Source organism: Mytilus edulis, chromosome 11, assembly GCF_963676685.1.
Source record: "Mytilus edulis chromosome 11, xbMytEdul2.2, whole genome shotgun sequence".
NCBI classification, from domain to species: Eukaryota; Metazoa; Mollusca; class Bivalvia; order Mytilida; family Mytilidae; genus Mytilus; species Mytilus edulis.
Genome location: NC_092354.1, coordinates 80,314,564 through 80,329,454, shown reverse-complemented (window position 1 = coordinate 80,329,454; position 14,891 = coordinate 80,314,564). Strand labels below are relative to the sequence as shown.

Here is a 14,891-nt window from a genome sequence, read left to right as displayed (position 1 = left end):
CGTAGACATACTAATGGTTGTATTGTCTCGTCCTCCATGATATCCCTAGACATACTAATGGTTGTATTGTGTCGTCCTCCATGCTATCCCTAGACATACTAATGGTTGTATTGTGTCGTCCTCCATGCTATCCCTAGACATACTAATGATTGTATTGTGTCGTCCTCCGTGCTATCCCTAGACATACTAATGGTTGTATTGTGTCGTCCTCCATGCTATCCCTAGACATACTAATGGTTGTATTGTGTCGTCCTCCATGCTATCTCCAGACATACTAATGGTTGTAATATGTCGTCCTCCATGATATCCCAAGACATGCTAATGATTGTATTGTGTCGTCCGCCATATCTCTAGACATGCTAATGATTGTATTGTGTAGTTCTCGGTGATATCCCCAGGCATGCTAATGGTTGTATTATTTTGTTCTCAATGGTATCCCCAGACTTTCGTATAGTTGTAATTTTTCGTCGCCCATAATTTCCCCAGAAATACCATTGGTTGTATTATGTCGTCCTCGATGATATCTTCGGACAATTTTAAAAGAAAACAGACAGACGACAGCGAAAAATGTTATAAGTTGGCTACCAAGATTTTTTATTATACAAACCCTTCTAAAATGTCTAATGGTACATAATATAATTCAGAACTAGTTATTTACATATATCAGTATATGATGAGCATATGGACCAAACAACATATCTTTTGATAAACTGTTAGTAAAATTGGTGTTTATTTGTCCACAATTTTGCTACAGAGTTATTATATTTTCCCCTGCTTATCAAGTAAAATCATTAAAAGAAAACATAATCCACTGGAATATTAGATCGACACTATATTTTTGTCAAAACTCTTATATCTTTTCACAAATAAAGTAAGTTATTATGTGATTTCTAACTACTTTCCATCATCGGCAAAGATCGTCAATTATTTATTACGCAATTTAAACAATAAAGGGACTGCGGTGATATAATGTAATCGGAAGAGTTCGTTTTGCATAAACCACTTTTGAAACCCTCTTAGGAAACAAATCCTGGCTAGATGCTTCATTCGAATGTTTACAATCTCATAACATTGTGTAACAAACAATACCGAGCTTCACTGGAATATTAAAAAGGTGCACTTAATAAAGGCTTTAAGTTTAACTTTATACTGTATACATTTGTTTTTATAAACCAAGGAAGTGGTACATATCAACTGATTGCATTCGAAGAATTTCAAGTCAATATACGATCTGGTAAAAGATGAGGAGGTCACTATGAGAACATTAAAACTCCAATATACGATATGTTAAAAGATGAGAAGGTCACTATGAGAACATTAAAACTCCAATATACGATATGTTCAATGATGAGGAGGTCACTATGAGAACATTAAAACTCCAATATACGATATGTTCAAAGATGAGGAGGTCACTATGGGAACATTAAAACAGATCAGTATGAATACCCATCCAATGGTAAAAGGGAACATAGTAAACTCATAAATGTATCTGCTGATCTTTTCAATGGTATTACGGGATCAGTCGAAACTCATAATTCCTTCTTCTTATCTGTTCAATGATAATACGGGATCATTCAAAACACATAAGTCCATCTGTTAACCCTGACATTATCCATTGAGTCATCTGTAGTATATGGTTGATATCGTATTATTCACTCTTCATTTGTATGCTCCACCTACGATAGAAGAGGGGCATTGTGTTTTATGGTCTGTGAATTCGTTCGTTCATTCGTATGTGCGTCTGTCCGTTTATTCGTTAGTTCGTTTGTGCCGCTTCAGGTTAAAGTTTTGGTTAAGAAAGTTTTTAATGAAGTTGAAGTCTTGAATCTTAGCAGTGCTTAGTACACATGTTCCTTATGATATGATCTTTAAATTTCAATGCCAAAAAGTTTTACCCAAATTTCACAGTCCACTAAACATAGAAATTGATTGTGCGAGTGGGGCATTCGTGTACTGGTGACACATTTTTGATTAACTTATTTTTGACTTGCAAGCTATTGAATTTTCCAGTCCTTTCTCCTGCACCAGATAAGTATGTTTTCCCATCAACAAACTCACAACATAGATTGAAACCAGTCAAATAACAATTCTTAACTGCTTTCTTTCAAGAAAAAAGAAGTTCAGAAATACCAAGCTAAAAATATTGCATGCCATACGCAAGAGGGCGAACGATGAGAGAGAAAATAAATTGACAACATAAATCTGGTCTACTAATAATAGGTATAGCTCTAATAGAAAAAATGAGACGCTCACGAAAAGAAATTGTCAAGGAAGTTCGTTTGTCATGTTTTAAAATTTTGGCAGATTTTCGGAATCCTCTGGTTTTATCTATTTGAATAAAATTATCTTTTTATAAATCTTGTGTATGCATAATTATAAGCCATCTGTAAAAGTCTTAATTATTTTTTAATTGTTTTTGAGAACTTTAACTTGTCAATGATAAAGCTATGAAAAATCACGAGAGAACATTGTCCCGCCGAAATTTCAATGTCTAGTATCTCAAAAACCAGCACATTGACCTATATTTTTGTTCCTTTATTAATCCCCTTTCAATAAAAACTAGTGTTATGAAAAGATGAATAGCGAAGTTGAAGTCCACACAACTTGAAACTTAGTGCACATGTCCCTTATGATATGATCTTTTAATTTTAATGCCAAAAGTTTTTACCCAGATTTCAAGTTCCACTGGTTATAGAAATTGATTGTGGGAGTGTCAGAGGCATCCGTGTACTGGTGACACATTCTTGTTTAATTTATTTCTGACTTGCAAGTTATTGAATTTCTCAGTCCTATCTCCCGCACCAGATAGGTATGTGTTTCCATCAACAAACCCACAACATAGATGTAAGACAGTAAAAGGTGTAATACCACCAAATCATGGTACGTCACATCTGGTTGTATACGAAAGTAGCCCGAAAAAATATTGTCTGGAATTTGACAGTTGTAGGTAATTAATCCTACATTTTATTGCAGTAAAACATTTCTGTGTCATAAACATACGTCTTGGGTATTTCAAAACACCATTATTTTCTATTTGGGATTTCTATAACATATTTTGTAATCTTGAGGTTACATGGTGACTAAACCTTGTACACAGATAAAATAAGGAGAGAAATTGTATTGGTTAACTTCCATTGATGGTTATTTTCTTATATGCAATGCAATGTTAAGTGATTTTTTTTCTATAATACTGGACAGGATAAAACTTTACTCATGCCAAGTATTTCTTTATTTGAAACAAAGATAAATTCTGCACATTTAAAAAAAAATGAATTTCATCTTTGCTTTTTTTGTTCCTTTATTAATCCCCGTCAATATATACTAGTGTTATGAAAAGATGAGTAGCGAACTTCCTTAATTTGTACTTGTTGTATTTGTGATTATTATATATCTACAGCATAACTTGTTTGAATATGTTTTTATACACCTTGCCGTAGGAGACCATGTAATGTGATAAATTGTACTTCCTTACAATACACTTTTTTGAAATGCTTACATACTTATAGTGCATAATGCATTGTGAAGTTTTGCATATCTCATATTTTAAAGTCATTAAACTATGTATTATAAGATAAATGTATTCGTTGAGGCGTCGAACTAACAGTGTGCATAACTTTAAATCCTTCGTGATACACCTAATCAAGTACTAAAAAATCAATGACTGCGGACTTGTCCTCCTTAACTCGTGTTTATACTAATATAGCCTAAAGATTTTCAGGTTGAGAAAGTACATATATTGTCCTGTTAACGTTCTTGCAAAAGAATTCATTTTAAATTTGAATAGAGAGACGAGAGTTTTTGAAAACAAAAATAATAAAATCAGCAAAAATTGGCAGAACAAATTACGTTCAACTTGACAAACAACTAAAATATACAAAAGGCTCTTTTCTATATATATATATTATCATATACATGTAGGTATTTCAACTAAACTTCATATCTCTGATACGTCACATATAAAAACCAAACCCACATTTTAAAGCAAACAAAAAAAAACAAAAAAACAAAAAAACCAACACAAAGATTCCAATATCCTCAGTGCTCAAGTTTAAGACCTGCGTATTTCGGTAAATTATGTTTTCTGTTTCCAAACAACACTTTGAACATTTACTTGATTCTATCAAATACTAGTAAGTTTTAAGACCAGGAGTGCCAAGTGGTGAAGTTTAAAGTATCTTTTCGTAAATTTTCCGTTCACAGATTCAAAGGGATATGTTACGATTAGTGTAGCTCTCATTGCATTCGATAAACAGTAATTGCACTCCTAACCGGGATTGTGCTACCATAAGCATCACGACAAGTGCAAAAGAGGAGCGAACATACCAGAGGGACACTCAAACTCATAGATCAACAATAAACTGACAACGTCATGGCTTTAAAAGAAATTCGACAAACCAACGAAGAAAAGTACACAAAACACAACACAGAAAACTTTCAAATAAGCAACCCGAACCCCACCAAAACGTGGGGTAGATCTCAGGGCTCCGAAAGGGTTAACATATTTTGCTCTTCAAAAATATTGATCAATTTAAATCCCATATTTAAAAAAAAAAACACTTTGGTGTTGATATCGTTTGTTTTATTTGAACGATTTAGACATAAAGATCTATTATACTGTTTTGTTAACCATTATGGAAGCACACGCTTTAAATTATAAATTATGATATATAAAATGTGTGTATGTCAACCTGTCCACCATGTCGCAATTCTTGAATCAGTCGATGTCCAGTTTGACAGTCTGCCAAAATGTTAAAAAATGTTTCGATAAATATAACCGTGCAGTTTGTTCCAACTCTACGATTATATAATGTGACAATTTGAAAGAGATCATATGGCAAAATTTGGGGTAATTTGCACAGCGGCCATTTTGCCTTATGATGATGGCAGCCATTCCAATAGGATTATATAGGACCCTTAAAAAAATACCAATATGCCAATACCTATGTCGAATGAACAATTTGTTCGCATATATGTGAATTGTACTTGTTTTTAGGCTTCTGTCCGTGTACAAATGGACATTGTCTACTTTGAAATCTTTTTGCCTTTTTAGTTTAAAAATCGGAAGCTTAGCCATAGTATAATTGCTATATAAAGACGAAAAATCGTAAAATAGCAAGATTCAAAACAAAAATACATATGCGAGAAGATATTGTTCATGATTTGTTAGCATATAAGGAAACACCTTGTAGGTTGAATTTTAAAGTTAAATAATAACTTTTAACTTACCTTCTTTCTTAAGGTTTCGCCCAAATTCTTTTAAAACATGATGATTTTCAACCTTCTTATTTCGTAAAAGTCAAATTTTAAGCATTTTCCCTTAGAATTACACAGCATATTTGTAAATATCCGCCAAAGGAAGTTTTATATATACATTTCTTTTAGATACATGACAGAAAAGTACTGGATTATTCGCACATCTTAAATAAATAATATTTTTAATCTACAGCTAAGGGAAATAATTAAATCAAAAGGGACGAAGTGGTGCAAATCATTTGAATAAAGTACCTTTGACTTTGCCATATGTTGTACTCACTCAATTATGTAATAGTTCACCTTTCGTTTGATTTTCCAATAATACAAATACTACACACGGATAGTTTCAATTGGTTGTTTTGAAGCCATGTTTTAATTGGTTTTTAGAGTAACATAAAATGCAGCGATCGAGAATTTTATTTGAGAAATTATCAAGTAAGAATATGAAGAAATCTTCTCGTATTTGATCATTTGTTTCTGGATGTATTATAATTGTAAAATATTTACTAATTAATAACTGTAATCGTTATATTGGGCTTAATAATTTAAACAATGCTAAATGTTCCTAAATTGATATTTGCTTGCATTTTACTTGCCGATTTTGTTGTCACAAATCTAAACAAACGAGTTAAAGCAGGAAAAAGGAATAGATCGTTCGACAACATATATAAGACAGGCAACGTATTAAGGCAGTTCACAAATACCAATGCATTTAGTTGTTTAGCTTTGTGTTCAGACGATATAGATTGTAGATCTGTTGCGTATAATTTTAATGATGGTAGATGCCAGGAGTTTAATAGGGATTTTACGAATCAGCTTGCTGATGGAACTTATCAAGTCGGATGGAGACATTTTGACGTTTCAAAAGGTAGGTTCGTATGGTAACTAATTATTATAACGATATAAATCATGTTCATTGCATTGACTTATCTTTAAATAGGACTCTTACATATTTACAGTAATTCGTATAATCTTACATAGAACTGGAACCCACAGAACTATCGCAATTATTATGTTCTTTCCAGATGACTGCCTTCAAATTGTCATCCTAACTGTGTGTGTCTCGGATTATTGTAATTATGGGAATTATTGCGAAAAATGAGACAGAGTTGTAATCGCAATACATAAAAATCGCATTTTGAATTTTTATAAGAATTAAACAGGAATTATCAAAATATCGCAAAATTTAAATTCGTATTACAGACTAAAATTACAAAATCGCAATTTAATCAATGCACGCTATAATTTCTAAATTTACAGTAATTTGCATGTTGTACAGTTGTGATTGTCAACACATAATGTACTTTATACACGTATATTAATTGTTCTTGCAATGATGGTAAATTGACATTTTAACTGCTTTGTCACATTTGTAACAACATATTCAAATTCAGACTGGATCACAACTTGAAATCTATGTCACTATAAATAAAGGCAACAATAGTATACCGATGTTCAAAACTCATAAATCGATAGAAAAAACAAATCCGGGTCACGAACCAAAACGAAGGAAACGCATTAAATATAAGAGGAGAATGACGACACAACATTAAAATGTAACACACACAGAAACAAACTAAGCATTATACAATACCCGATGATAAGAACAAGTATAACATCAAAACTAATTGGGATCGAAATGTACCGGGACACGTCTTATAAGAAATGTGAATTCACACTCAAATATAAGAGGAAACAGACGACACTAAAGAAGCACAACGTTAAAATGTAACACACACAGGAACGAACTAATATGTGAAAGCTTCGTAAATGATTTACATGTAAGTAATGAAATAAATGACGTAATGATTCACAAGCAATTTGTGTCACATATATTCTTAATTATGGTTTGTCGAAATGATGTGTTACACATTCATTTGAAAAAGACATTAGTGCTTTTTCGATACATATTCAAGAGATATCAAATGTCAAGGCCTTGCTATTTAGTGATTCGATATTGTAATCAACTTCAAGTCATTGCTATCATTTTGACATTTTATCTTGTATCGTATGTAGATATTACCACCAACTCATGTACGTCGTTTGACTACCTTCGATAGCTTTTTAAAAATTGTATTTTTTCTCTGATGATCCAGGATATGATAGCAACCAACAGTTGAATGTACTCATCCTTACAACACAATATGTCCGTGTTAACTAAATTACGTAATGCTTATCGAAATCTTAAATACATTTGAAAAAAAGCTATGATACCTTTTCAGGGGCTGCATGCAAAGATAGACCTCCTACTGCAAGAGATTGTGATGACGTACAGTCCCAGGGTTATACATGTAGTGGTGTGTATACCATCACACTAGTGACAGGAATAGTTGATGTTTGGTGTGATCTCCAAACAGCCGGTGGTCGCTGGACTGTAAGTTAGTCTTTGTAACAATCAAACATTATTTTTTTTATCATATTTGCGGTAAGCTGATATGTAAAGAGTCTAAACATGAACGTAGTTATATGTATTTTGTAGCATTGCATAGGTATTTTTTTTCTTCAAAACTGTGAGTGTCGAACGCATAGTACATTGTTTAGCAGGATGTAATATAAAATTAAAACTGAATTCAGAGAAAAATTCAAAACGGGATATCCGTCATAGTGTTTATCAAGTGACAACATTTAAAGTTCAAACACATTTAACGAATGGATTAAAACTGTCATATATCTGATTCATAAAACATGCAAAAGACCATTTTGAAATTATCTATGATGTAGTGTTCATTCTCGGTGGTCTTCCAATTAGTACTAATCCACTGGTCATACTGTTTTAAACTTTTTCTACACTTATATTATATTTCAAATTTTATAAATTACCTCAAGTAGCTGTTACTTTATCATATGGTACAAAAATTATTCCAAAAAAAAATCAATTGTTGTTGGCCAAAGGTAACTTTTAAAATGTAGATATCATTGGAAAAGCTCCAAATTATTTCCTTTTGGTGCAAAAATGCCATTTTTTGGCTTTAAAATCGAAATATCTCTTTTAACTCATCGGTGACCTATATTTCTATTGTTGTTTTCGAATAAACTGTACGTAAAATAAATAATTGTAAAATTTACGCGAATTCTGTAATTTATAAAAAAAAAAGAAGATGTGGTATGATTGCCAATGAGACAACTATCCACAAAAGACCACAATGACACAGATATTAACAACTATAGGTCATCGTAGTTCTTTTTATATTTCGATAATACTGCTTTTTCTCCTATTAGTTCAATAGAAAAAAAGGATATTAACAAAAATGTATACTTCTTTCGAAGGTAGATTGTAAGCGTAAATGAACGGTGACCACACTTTTTAAAATTTATTTTTCTATTAAGTATAAGATAAAGTTCATTTATAAAAAATAAAACCATTGATTTAGACCGGCGAGCCTCCTTAAACATGTCCTCCACGTTGCTACCAATCCACTGATCATACTGTTTTAAACATATCCTCCACGTTGCTACCAATCCACTAATCATACTGTTTTTTAAACATGTCCTCCACGTTGCTACCAATCCACTGATCATACTGTTTTAAACATGTCCTCCACGTTGCTACCAATCCACTGATCATACTCTTTCAAACATGTCCTCCACGTTTCTACTAATTCACTGATCATACTGTTTTAAACATATCCTCCACGTTGCTACCAATCCACTGATCACACTGTTTTAAACATGTCCTCCACGTTGCTACCAATCCACTGATCATACTCTTTTAAACATGTCCTCCACGTTTCTACTAATTCACTGATCATACTGTTTTAAACATATCCTCCACGTTGCTACCAATCCACTGATCACACTGTTTTAAACATGTCCTCCACGTTGCTACCAATCCACTGATCACACTGTTTTAAACATATCCTCCACGTTGCTACCAATCCACTGATCACACTGTTTTAAACATGTCCTCCACGTTGCTACCAATCCACTGATCACACTGTTTTAAACATGTCCTCCACGTTGCTACCAATCCATTGGTAACACTGTTTTAAACATATTCCCCACGTTGCTACCAATCCACTGATCACACTGTTTTAACATGTTCTCCATGTTGGTACCAATCCACTGATCACACTGTTTTAAACATATCCTCCACGTTGCTACCAATCCACTGATCACACTGTTTTAACATGTTCTCCATGTTGGTACCAATCCAATGGTAATACTATGTTAAACATGTCCCCCACGTGCACGTGCCTATTAATCCACTGGTCATACTGTTTTAAACATATCCTCCACGTTAATATCAATCCACTGATCATACCGTTTGAAACATGTCCTCCACCTGGCTAGCAATCCACTTTTCATACTGTTTTAAACATGTCCCCCACGTGGCTACCAATCCACTGGTCATACTGTTTTAAACATGTCCTCCACGTTGCTACCACTCCACTGATCATACTTTTTAAAACATGTCTTCCAAGTGGCTACCAATCCACTGATCATACTGTTTGAACCTGTCCTCCAAGTGGCTACCAATCCACTGATCATAACATTTTACACATGTCTTGCACGTTGGTACCAATCCAATGGATATACTGTTTTAAACATGTCCTCCACGTGGCTTCAAATCCACTGATCATACTGTTTTAACATGTCCTCCACGTTGATAGCAATCCACTGAGCATACTGTTTTAAAGATGTCATCCACGTGGCAACCAAACCACTGATTATACTGTTTTGAACATGTCCTCCACGTGGCTACAAATCAACTGATCATACCGTTTTAAAATTTCGCGCTTCTGGCGTACTAAATTATAATCCTGGTACCTTTGAGAACTATTGTATTTATTATCAAAGTTTAAAGATTACTCAACAAGTTGCAACCAGACAACATGCATGTATAAATGGTACTGTATAGGTTTTACTTTGCATTGTGCTCTTTTATATTTTTTTGTTTGAAGGTATTTCAGCACAGAAAAGACGGTTCTGTAAATTTTGATAGAAGTTGGATCCGTTATAAAAATGGTTTTGGAGGTACTAAGACTGATGGTTGGCTAGGTCTGTTTATTTTTTATGTTTATTATGACTTAATCATTAATCTGACTCTAAATCTTAGTTACAATCCAAGTTATAATTATTTCAATAAATGATATGACTGTATATCTATTTATAGATATATATAACAAGAGTCCCAATTTGTAAAAGTAAACCTATAGAGTTCAAAATACGGGTTTCAGTACTTCACAACTGAACATCAGGTTCCACACGTAGGATCATTGCAAGGACATTTTGTTTTCTAACATATTTCCTTGCATTGCAACATATCTATCGCAGAGGTCAGTGCTTGGTATTTCGAAAGATAATTAAAAGTGTACAGTGACTACTTGTTTACATCAAAATCTGTAAGACGGGTGGTTAAAACGACACAAACGATTGCTGTTTATGAATATATGGAACAGATACATTTACTTCCAAAAAGACAAATACAAAACTTGAAATAATGAAATACATGTCTACTTATTGCATCGCTCGTAAGATCTTCGTTTTATCTGTTTAGTGTTTCTGGTAAAAATATATTTTTTAGTTATGTTTACAATCTCTAGCATGTGTGTTGTGGGTGATTAAAAACCAGACGACAACTATCCACAATTTACCGACTGACAAGAACACACACAACTATATGTTTTCGTTATTATAACTATTATATAATAACTATATGAGTCATATTAGTTTATAAAAAGAAATACACATCAATATATAAATTGATGTTTGCCACTACCAACGCACGTGACTCCACTTTTTTCATACTACACTACGATTTGTTGATATATTGTAGTTTATGATGCTATATATCTAAATTATCTTATTTAGGAAATGAAAAATTATACTGGCTCACTTCGTCCCGTAAAACTGAGCTGTTGATCTTAATGGAGGCGTGGGATGGAGTGTGGAAATATGCCAGTTATTCTGAGTTCTATATCCATCCTGAGTCTGATAAATACCGTTTAATAGTTTCAGGTTTTAGTGGAACAGCAGGTATATTTACAACCGTTATTGTTATGCCCTGTCTATCATAAAATTATGTGAATTATGTTTTCCAGACCCTCTTACTTTAAACTCATACAAAATACTGAATGTTCACACACGAAAGCACACGACATTGCAATATCAACCAATATTGGTCACTTTAAATCAACAATAAATGTATAAACATTTTACAATTTTACTTGTAAATTGCCAAAACGGCTTCTACAAAAGATGTCAGGACAGACGGGCGAGGCTGAGGGCGCCAATGGCGGCGCGACTGCGGGTACCAAGTGCGCGGCGCCCTTCTATGTTGGGCTAACGAGACCACTGACTGATGTATCCACAGATGGATTCAGTGAAGGACGCTCTCATGATACAGATAACTTTAGTACACATGCACTGAGATTAGAATAATCAAAACAACGAAAATACATAAATACATGAATAAAAAAACAAAGCAAAAAAAAAAACATCACATAACAGAAACAATGTAAGCTATAAAAAAAAACTACCGCAGGTTTGCTAGTAGCTGAATTCAAGTGTTAGGACGGATGTTTTCTCTCTAAACAGTTTTCTTTGAAATTCTCCTATCTTATCTGTTAACCAGTTTAAAGTTTATCTTGTTTGACCGTCACGAAAAACGCTTCAATCTCTCCCCTAAAAAAAAACAAATTGAAAACTTGATGTAAGGTATGTCAACTTGATTTGATGTCAACCATACCTTGGGGAATTAAATTTCTTAACATTGCCTTCATTTATAATCTAGGACTTTTATTCAAGTACATGTATATCGTATGAGCATAATACATCAAAACATTACTCAATAGCTAAATATGGAGCTTTGTTTAGTATCTCGTCCAATTTCTATGATAAATAGTATTTTCATACACAAATTCCTGCAATGTATCTGACATAAATCAAGTAATATCCCAAAGAATGAACAAATCTAATTTTACGCGTCACTTTTATGTCAGTATTGTTTGTTAAGTTTTTTGAATATATGTTAATGAACTTGTATTAATTATTTCAGGTGATAGTCTAATGCACACGATGTCCTTTTCATCGCCACAGGGAGGCCATCAGTTCAGTACTTTTGATAGTGATAATGACGCATTGCCTGGTGTTCGTTGTAATCCTATATATCACAGAGGAGGATTCTGGTTCAACAAGTGTGGAGCATCAGACTTAAACGGGCTTTATTATAGGTCTGCTGTAGATCGTCCCGATTCATGTAACTGGTACACGTTTTCAAAGAATCGACAGTCGCTTAAGACAATTTTTATGATGGTCAGAAAAGTATGAATATAGTTGTGTTTTATTTTTTTTTCATTCGCTCTTGGTTTGCTATCTGTCGTTCTGCAGGCAAATTGTCAAAGTCCAAATTACAAAATTTGAATGTTTTAAGGTAAGCCAGAATAATTAAAGACAAATGTATGTGAACATCAAAAGTACAACCTTTTTGTTCACTAGTATCAAATACACTGGTTTGATGCTGTTGCATGTCTACTATCAGTCAATTGTCCAGACATCAAATTACATATATTCGTAATAATAATAAGGGTGTATTATTCGTTCTTATGTTGCACTGTCCCAGGTTGGGGGCAGGGTGACGGGTGCCACATGTGGAGCAGGATCTGCTAACCCTTCCAGAGCACCTGAGATCACCCCTAGTTTTTTGGTGGGGTTCGTGTTGTTTATTCTTTGGTTTTCTATGTTGTGTCATGTGTACTATTGTTTGTCTGTTTGTCTTTTTCATGTTTAGCCATGGCGTTGTCAGTTTGTTTTAGATTTATAAGTTTGACTGTCCCTTTGGTATATTTCGTCCCTCTTTTGGGATCCCGCTTACACGTTTAACCCCGCCACATTTTGTATGTAATAGCCTGTTCAAAGTCAGGAGCCTGTAATTCAGTGGTTGTCGTTTGTTTATGTGTTGCATATTTGTTTTTCGTTCATTTTTTTATATACATAAAGCCGTTAGTTTTATCGTTTGAATTGATTACTATTGTCATTTCGGGGCTTTTTATAGCTGACTATGCGGTATCGGCTTTGATCATTTTCGAAGGCCGTACGGTGACATATAGTTGTCATGTTGGTCTCTTGTGGATAGTTGTCTCATTGGCAATCATACCACATCTTCTTTGTACGTTAATCTTAAATTGTATACAATTTAGCTATATTTTAGACAATACCTTTTGGTTAAAAGGATGCATGTGTGTTTTCAAATAAAACTTTCAGCACCTTTAGGTTGCCAAATGCTATGTTTTTTTTTCTGAATTAATATGGTTTCATTTGAATTCTGTAAAGACACTAGAGAGTTTAAATCCGATTCCATAACAGTTAACCAAAAGCTTACTATTGATTCTATAAGGATGTTTGTTGTTTATTTTTTCAATAAAAATATAAAAACAGATATGTTTTCCCATTATTGCCCTACTGTTATTTTCTTATAGATTCAATGGATTCGGTTATTTACCTCGTCGACAGTTTGCTCGCAATTTTACATCTCTCACATTATGACGTGCATGTCTCTCCTATTTTATAGAAATTAGGGTGAATATTACCGATTGGATACACACGAAGAATTAGACTGACAATCTAACATGTCCTTAAACCAGCTTATGTAAAACTAAACATGATATTATCTAGCGCTGAAACACTAAAGATGAAGTGGATATGTTTAGAGAATTTAACGCTGAATATAAAAAAAAAATAATACCCTTGTATTGGCTTGGTATGATAACATTTTCCTTTTGATTGGACAATTAGTTTCAGCTTCATGTTGGTCATATATCGACTGACCAATGGCAGTGTGCATGGTAGACACGTGTTTAAATTTGTTTTGAAACTTGATACTAATCTATATCAATAATGACCTTACTGCTACACATTCATGGATTTGGTTTGATATCTTGCGTGTTTAAACGCTACTTTTAGGCCCCGCTTTTATTTGTCTGTTTGTCTTTTGTAATTTTTAGCCATGGCGTTGTCGTTTTCGATTGATGAAATTGACTGTTCCTCAAGTATCTTTCGCCCCTCTTTTGGGATATTTCGTGGCGACCAGTTTGTATTGATGGAGAAAGCCGGAGTGCCCGAGAAAACCACCAACATTCGTCAAGAAAACACTCCTAGTCAACTAAGATTGGAGTCAAGTGCAACCGGACGAGCGGGGTTCGAACTCACAACCTCAGTGTTGACTGGCTAGGGATTACAGTAGTACAATCTTAGACCACTTGACCACCGAGGCCCCGTCTACAGCTTCATACATAAGACATCTTATAAATAATATAATATAAAATATGTATGAAAATAATGCGCCATATAGATAATCATTCTAGTCCTTGATTTATATATTTTTGGACATTCATATACATGAAAATACGACACGCAATTTTCTAAATATAATTATCAATCGTTCATTCATTACATTTGTTTGAAACTTTTAGTAATTTCCTGATTTGACTGTTCGGATTATTGATTTTCGTGATCGGACTATTTACTTTGATTTCCTTTTTTATCATGACAGTGTTAAGTTTACATTATTACACTATTTATGAATATTCGTTTTTACATAATTGAATATTCAAATTTGAAAAAAAACCTCAACGATTAAAACATCACTTTCATTTTAAAAATATTGGAATACAAAAGTATTTTCTATAAATTTAAATTTA

General features: G+C 33.4%; 1 protein-coding gene across 1 annotated transcript; it reads left to right on the top strand.

Moving 5' to 3' along the window:
• Positions 1–5,655: 5,655 nt before the first annotated feature.
• On the top strand, positions 5,656–13,630 carry LOC139494997 (angiopoietin-2-like). The gene is made up of 5 exons (XM_071283112.1): positions 5,656–6,121; positions 7,476–7,627; positions 10,155–10,251; positions 11,065–11,229; positions 12,251–13,630. Exons 1-5 carry the CDS (start codon positions 5,806–5,808, stop codon positions 12,520–12,522), a joined length of 1,002 nt encoding a protein of 333 aa, XP_071139213.1. The 5' UTR covers positions 5,656–5,805; the 3' UTR covers positions 12,523–13,630.
• Positions 13,631–14,891: the final 1,261 nt, after the last annotated feature.